Source organism: Elephantulus edwardii, unplaced genomic scaffold, assembly GCF_000299155.1.
Source record: "Elephantulus edwardii isolate Elephantulus edwardi_28Jun2011 unplaced genomic scaffold, EleEdw1.0 scaffold00049, whole genome shotgun sequence".
NCBI classification, from domain to species: Eukaryota; Metazoa; Chordata; class Mammalia; order Macroscelidea; family Macroscelididae; genus Elephantulus; species Elephantulus edwardii.
Genome location: NW_006399799.1, coordinates 3,680,842 through 3,688,620, shown reverse-complemented (window position 1 = coordinate 3,688,620; position 7,779 = coordinate 3,680,842). Strand labels below are relative to the sequence as shown.

At 44.9% G+C, this 7,779-nt stretch overlaps 1 protein-coding gene across 1 annotated transcript; it reads right to left on the bottom strand.

Annotated features, from left to right (window-relative positions):
• Positions 1 to 3,899: 3,899 nt before the first annotated feature.
• On the bottom strand, positions 3,900 to 4,769 carry LOC102845415 (gap junction beta-4 protein-like). Its single transcript, XM_006886577.1, has one exon. The coding sequence runs from the start codon at positions 4,767 to 4,769 to the stop codon at positions 3,900 to 3,902; it is 870 nt and encodes a 289-aa protein (XP_006886639.1).
• Positions 4,770 to 7,779: the final 3,010 nt, after the last annotated feature.

Genomic DNA, 7,779 nt, shown 5'->3' with positions numbered 1-7,779 from the left:
TAGTGGACCTACGGAGGACTAAGGAAGATAGTACTTCTTGGAATTTGGGATGTTAATTAAGTTGGGTTTGGGCTATGGTGATCAGGCTCAGGGCCTTATCAGGATCCATTGTCTGGTCTGGTCTTTGATGTGACCAGCTTAGATGTTATCAGGTTTCTTACGAAGTGGTCAGGTCTGGTGTTGGGCAAATGCTATATTCTTCTTCCAGGTTCACTATACCTGGATATAAAGGTTAGACTTGAGTGTAGGTGAGTATTTTGGGCATCTGGAGTGCTGTCCCTTATAGAAGTCCAGTGAGGTGCATGAGTACATCAATTTTATAGAGAAAGAAACTGAAGTGCAGAGCAGAGGCATAATTTTCCCAAAGTGGCTGGCATGGAGGAATAGGGATTTGATCCCAGGCTGTCTGACTTCTCTCTTTAGCCTACCTCCAATTTTTGGCTCAGTTCCCTTCACTACCCATGCTGCATCCCACCAGGACAGTCACAGATGGGAGCCCCGTCACTGTAGATAGGATACTACTGACCATCCAGTCCCAACTTAATAACACTGTAGGCAGCTCCTCACAGAATTGTCTTCCTTAAACAGTTCATGACCCAATTACTCATGTAACAGGCATTTGTTTTGCATTACTCAGCAGCCGCTTCCTGCAAAGGGATCATAGACCCATCAGAGTACATACAAGGAGATTGGCCATTCTGATTTAGAAAATGACCTAAGCTTAACAGTTGTTGTTTGCTGTTGAGTTGGAACTGATCCATAGCTGACCCTCCAGAGGGTTTTCAGACTGGGCCGATTGGCAGCATCATGATAGATGGTGAAGAGACTGAGATTGTTGACAGCTTCAGTACTTGGCTCTACAATCAACACTCTTGGTATCAGCAGTCAGGAAATTAAAAGACAAATTGCATTGGGAAAGTCAGAGACGTCTCCAAGGTACTGAGGAGCAACAATGTCAGTCTGGTGATTAAAGTGTGACCGATACAGGCCATGGTCTTTGCTATTACTTGCTATACATCATAGAGCTAGACAATGACTAGGGTTGATAGAAGGAGAATTGATGCCTTTTGAGCTGTGGTGTTGGAGAAGAATATTGAATAAACCATGGACTGCTAGAACAAACAAATTCATCCTGGAGAAGGTGAAGCCAGGCTGCTCCTTGGAGGAAAGGATTCTGAAGCTTCGTTTGACATACTTTGGACATGTTGCAAGGAGGGACCTGTCTTGGAGAGGGATGTCATATTTGGGAGGGTGGAGGGACAGCACAGGAGAGGAAGACCCTTAAAGAGATGGATTGATTTTGTCACTAGGGTAATGGGGATGGGTGTGTTGGAGATAGTAAGGTTGGCAAGGGATAGAGCAGGGTTTAGGGCTGTTTTACTGTTTTACACAAGGGTCTCTATGAGTCTCAGGCGAATCTACGGCACAGAACAAAAACAACAATAGCAAATAACATGGAAAGTAATTGCCCATTCTTCTCAAAGTGGAGCAGCTGATAGATTTGAACTGTGTACCTTTAGAATTGCAGCTCCACTTTTTTATCACTAGGGCACCTAAGGTGACTCAAAGGAGTACCTGGTTGAGGCTATTCTTGATCTTCAGAATGGTATAAAGATAATGGAAAAATAGCATTCTAGGATGAGAGAACTGTGTACAAAGTGTGTATAGAAGGACATGCCACAACTTGACGCATAGGGGAACTTGAATTCTTTGATGGTATTGATGGGTAAAAAAAAAGGAGTTCTGATGGTCTAGTTGGTAGGGAGTTATGTTGACAACTGAAATGTAGACTATTTATGTCAGCCAGCTGCTCTGAAGGAGAAGGATGGGCAATCACTTCCCATGCCTCTGAGAACCCACAGGAGGGAAAGGACGGAAGGAAGCAGGGGGTGATGCTGGAGAGGTCAACTGCAGCTGGGTTGAAGACTCAGTGAGTGATTTTAAAGCTAGAGGAATGGTGTGATCAGACTACGGGAAGATCACTCTGCCTTACAGTGGAGAGTAGAAAGAAAGGCCCAATGAGAGGTCAGAAAGCTGTGGAGAATGCTACTGGAGTTTGTTTGAAGAGTGAAACAATGGGTATTGATATTGTGGTTTGATGTGGTATATAAGGACTGTGGAAGGAGAGGATAACAGTGAGATCTGAACTGCTAGTTTAGACAGCTGGGTGGATGGGGTATTACTCCTGGTGGGAGAGTATATGAAAAATATAGACTGAAGGAAAATAGTGAGTCTGGTCTGGGTGTTGCTGAGTGTGAGTTGCCTATTTGCTGTGTAGATATGTGAGCATGTGTTGGGCTCTGGAACTCAAAGGCAAGTTCTGCCTGGAGAGTTGTTTTGAAAGTTTCCAAGGTCTGAGTACTAGGTGACAAGTTGTTTAGGTTGTTTGGAAATGTATATCCAGTGAATGGAATGAGAAATTTAGAGACTTGATGGCCCATAAGGGACCCTTAGGCTCTCCTTTATTGTGTCTCTGGCCCGTGGGAAATGTTCCTTTTTTAAAAAATGAATGTAGGCACCATGAAGAAGGCTGAGTCTGATCTCTACTAACTCCATAAAAGAAAACTTACCTCATCAACAACATCCACTGTACAAAAGAATTCCTTAAAGATCAGGCATGGTCTTCTACTTACCTCTACTAATTGTAACACCAGTCTTACTACTCCACTGGATCAGAAATCCATTGCAATGACTGCACAGACTTCACAGAACCATATTCATGGTTATGGGGTTTATTAGGGAAGTTAACAGTTATTAGGGAAGTTCAGGTTGGCTGCAAGATACAATGCAGACAACTTCTCATTTGTGGTTCTAATAGGCCCTTTGACCTTACCTTTACATTTAGATCAGTGTCACAAAGTTCCCTTAGTCCTGCCAGTTTTGATAACTTCCTTCAGTCCTTTAGTAAGTTTGGGTGAAAGTCTCCCAAATCAGCTCTGTCTCATGTTGATCTCTGGTTTTCCTCTCAGGCTGTTATAGTCTTGTGTAGATCCTAGTCAAATCACTAGCTCTGAAGGATGTGTGCTGCATTGTCTTCCTTGTTGGTATTGAGATTCCTAAATTCTGCTGCTGAAACAGCCTGATTTAAAGCTAATGGAATGGTGAGACTAGCCAGTCCCTTTGTGGAGAGGCTAACACTCTCTATTTGTATGATTCTACCCATCCATATGGCAAAGTCAGTCAGTGATTAGGAAAGTAATTTTGAACAATAAACCCTTGACACCACAGCCTTTCACACACCTTCCTAGGCCCTGATAAGTCTCAGTAGTCTCAGACTTTCCCCTCTTACCTCAGAAGGGACTTCTCTTTATGGGCAAGATTTGGCAGATTAGAGTGTCTCAAATGGTACAGCAGAGACCTTCCGACTAACAGGCATTCAGCTGAGGATGGATACTCATTGAGAATAATATTAAGTTGGACTCAGGGCCTTCTGGGATCTACCTTTGTCTGAACTAGTTGCTTACAGAGCCTAAAGAGATTGGGATCATCACTGCCTTTGGGCTTTTCCTTCTATATCTTGAGACATACTATGTGACTGAAAGGAGTGTAGGGTGAGCCAAAGAGTTTCTTGGGCCCAGTTGCCTACTGAGTGGTCTTGTCTCCCAGTACGAACCCCCTTCCTTCCCTTTCAGTCACTTCCAGCAAGACAGCAATGTTCTGGAAAGTCATCTTTATTAAGAATTTTGACATATCATCATAAAGAAAATCTTCAGCCAGCCAGCTGCATCCTTGTCAACACTCTTCCCTGAAGGCTCAGGACTCAGGGCTCCAATTTCACCCTGCATCAGCTTCTTGAACCTCATATTCACCTTCTTCACTTGCTCAACTCCAGAAAGGAAGTGCCGCTGCCCTTGTTTGTTTTCCTGGATGATCAGGGAGTAGGCAGAGGACCTGTCATCCTATATTCTTGTCTTGATCCTATATGCATACTCTCCTGTATCTTGTGGATCTAACCCAACCTTCAGCACAGCGGTCCCAACTTGTAGATGTCCTTCCTGAGAGAGGACATTTGGTGAGCACGTGTCAAGTTGTTGACCTTGGCTTCGAGGTTTCCTGCGCCTGGAGTACACGCTCTCCATACACCTCTTGACCACGAGGTAGACAACTTCACATAAGTTAAGAAGAATGCAAAGGACAGCTGTGCCCACCATGAAGTAGGAAAAAATTTTCTTTTCTGTGGGTCTGGAGATGAAACAGTTCACAGTGTGGGGGCAGGGATCCACAGAACAGGCCACCAAGTGGGGCATGTCAAAATTTTTATAAAGGCTGTGGAAGATGTAGAGAAAGATAGCATCAATGGTGGCCTTGAAGATGAGGCTCAGCAAGTATGTCCACCAGAGGCCACCCTGCTTCTTGCCTGTATTATCATACAGGGAGGGGGCGTTCGGTCCATGCTTCAGGCGGTGGCGCCGCTCTCGCTCCTCTCGATAGGCCACATGCATGACCACCAGCAGTGAGGGGCAGGTGACCAGGATGATCTGCAGGGCCCACAGGCGCACGTGGGACACGGGGAAGTACTCATCGTAACAGACATTGGGGCAGCCTGGCTGCCTGGTGTTGCAGACAAATTCGCTCTGCTCATCAGCCCACACACTCTCAGCGGCCACCACGTACACCAGCACTCGGAAGATGAACACCACTGACAGCCAGATACGACTCAGTGCTGTGGAGTACTTGTTCACGCCACTCAGAAGGCCCTGCAGGATTGCCCAGTTCGTGCTGGTAGTGTCTGTGGGCCCTAAATGGACAAGGCTGTGCTTCCGCTCCATCTGCTCAGATTTAGGGACAATTAAGGACAAGAGGATCTATAAGTGAGCACCCCTTATTGACAATTTACAGTCAATTTACTGTACTTTTGTGTCCTCACTCATGATGCCTTGACAAGGGAGGGATTGCCATTATTCCCCTTTCACATGGTGGTAAGCCAGGACATGGAGAATGTTGGTTTTTCAGTTCCAAAATGACATTCTCCTTTATTCTAGGAATAGATTAATGTGAATGATCATCAGCTATCTGCCAAGAATGAACTGAATCAGGAACGGAGGCAAATAGAATGCTTATCAGCTCTCAGATGCATCTGACTTTTCTTGGGCATTAAGGGAGCCAGGTTGGATTCTGGGTAATTCATATAATCCATCTATTTGGTAGAACGTGAACAACCTCCATCCTCAGTTCATTCTTTCTGAGTCAAAGATGTTCCAACCTCGCACATCCTCCCACAACAAATAGGAAATTCTTAGAATTCCGGCAGTTTCCCAGCCTCTTGACCAGGCCCTCACTCTCCTGTATCAGTGCTGGGGTCCCAGAGCTGAGTGAGCTGACCAAAATTAGCTTCTCTGAAATTCCTAGTATTTCAGCTTTAGGGAGCGCGTAAGGGTTTGACCCAGTCTCACTCTCACCATCATCTTTCTCTCTTGGAGACACCCTCCCTTCTCCTTTTCCTCAGTGTCCATTTCCTGGCTTCAGCTTCCATTATTTCTATTCAGCCCCCTCACCGTTGCTCCACCTCCATATGCTTTATTTGGAATTTGACCTGTTTTGATCACTGGTCCTTTCCATATCCAATCTTGTCTCAGCCCTAGGTTTCATAAGCAGATTCTGATATTGTCCCCGGGAAATATTCTGTGCCCCACCTCTAATCACACTCCTTTTTTCCAGTGGCAGAAAGTTTCTTCTGTTCTTAACTGATCTGTTTCCTACTAGACTCTACATTGAATTCATCTCTCTATGCATGCAAAATCCTTGTCACCTTTGAGTTGGAATTGACTCACAGCTGACTCTCCAGTGGGTTGTTTGTGGCTATAAATTGCATAGGAGGATATGGTTCGTCCCTCATCTGAGGTGTCGCTGGTGGATTTGAACCATCAGAGAGACGCCACCACAGAGTTAGCAATGCACCTTGCTATAGTGGCCCATAGGGATTAGTGCTCCTAACTCAAAGCTGGCGCCTCTTTGGCAGTTGGAATCCTGCAGCAATATGGGAAATCCCATCCCCTGTGATTTACAGCCTTCTAAATCCTCCTTCAGGGTCAGCAATGAGTTGATTCCAACTCAATGACAATGAGTTGAGTTTCTAGGATCTGGTACCCAATCTAGTCAGTGCACACAAACTAAATGTGCGTTAAATTGAAATGAAATCATGTTCCTTTTTCATTGCTCCTCTTTCTTGTTTGATCTTCTGTCTTCCCTTTAGTCTGATGTGACTTACGTTCTCCCCCAGTTAAGGGTTTTCTTATGGTTTCTAATAAGACCCTGACTCATGCCTTCTGTGTTTCCCTCCTTGAGATCAGCCTGTCACCCAGGGGTCCCTGTACACGCTCAGCCTTTCTAACCTCTTGCTTCCCAACCTCACCTACCTCTCCTTAAACTCACCCTTCTTGGATCCAGTCACTGCTCTTCAGTCCTGGTTGTTCTTCTGCCCAAGGGCTTCCTGGAGAGAGCTTTTTTTGCTCATTCTGAGTAGAATTTTCTGAGCCAATGAGCTAAGAGAGAATGAGTGAGTGGGCAGGCAGGTAAACTTTCCTAGGCACAATTTAACAGGAAATACCCAAGATTCTGCTCTACAGGTCTATGCTTTTCCATCAAGCAAGCTGGACATAGTTTGGCATAGTTCCTAAAGAAAAAGGTGTGTCAGTGTCTTAGTTTGTTAATATTGCTGTAACAAAAATACTGTGAGTAAGTTACTTTAACAAACAAATTTGTTTTCTCACAGGTAGAAGTCCAAATTTAGGCCTCTAGCTCTAGAGGAACACTTAATTCTGTGAGCTTTTTATGCTCTGTTTTTCAGTTCCTTGGTGATCTTCATGTAGCATGTATTTACCTCTACATTTCTGCATCTAGAATAATGTTTTAAAACAATCTCAAAGGTTATTGGCTTAACATGTATCCTATTTGAATATGGTGTAGGAAACCCTGGTGGGGTAGACTATATCGAGTTGTGCTGCTAATTCAAAGGCAATACCTCTCTGGTGGTTCAAATTCACCAGAAACTTTGAGAGTGAAAGATGGAAAATCTCCTCCCATAGAATTTACAGCCTCTGAAAACTTGCTGAAGGGTCAGCTATGAGTCACTTCTGACTGGTAGCAAGGAGGTGAGTTGAATTAAAAGTGGTGTAGTATATGTTGTTTGTTGTTGTAATGTGCCGTCGAGGTGCTTGCGACTCATAGCGACCCTGTGTACAGCAGCTCTAAACTCTGCTCTGTCTTGTGCCAATCTCATTGTTTCCGACACACTCATCCCAATTGCTCCAGTCACCAAATCAATCCACCTCCCAGAGGGCCTTCCCCTCCAGCTCCGTCCCTTTACCCTCCCAAGCATGATGTCCTTCTCCAAGGACCGGCCCCTCCTTACAACATGACCGAAGTATGTCAGAAGAAGTCTCAGAATCCTTGCCTCCAAGGAGCAGCCCGGTTTAACCCTCTCCACGATTAATTTGTTTGTTTTCCTAGCAGCCCATGGTACCCTCAACATACTTCTCCAACACCAAAGAAAGCTCAAAAGCATCAATCCTCCTTCTATCCTCCCGAGTCATTGTCCAGCTCTCTGACACATAGCAAGTGATTGAAAAGACCATGGCCTGTACCAGATGCACCTTAGTCTCCAGAGGCACACCGTTGCTCTTCATTACTTTAGAGAGGTCCCTAACAACAGACTTTCCAATACGTCTTTTAATTCCCTGGCTGCTGGTGCCAAGAGTGTTGACTATGAAGCCAAGCAGACTAAAGCTGTGAACAATCTCAATCTCTTCACCATCCATCCTGATGCTGCTAATTGGTCCA

Coding starts and splice junctions, on each gene's coding strand:
- LOC102845415 (XM_006886577.1), bottom strand. CDS start 4,769: ATGGAGCGGAAGCACAGCCTTGTCCATTTAGGGCCCACAGACACTACC.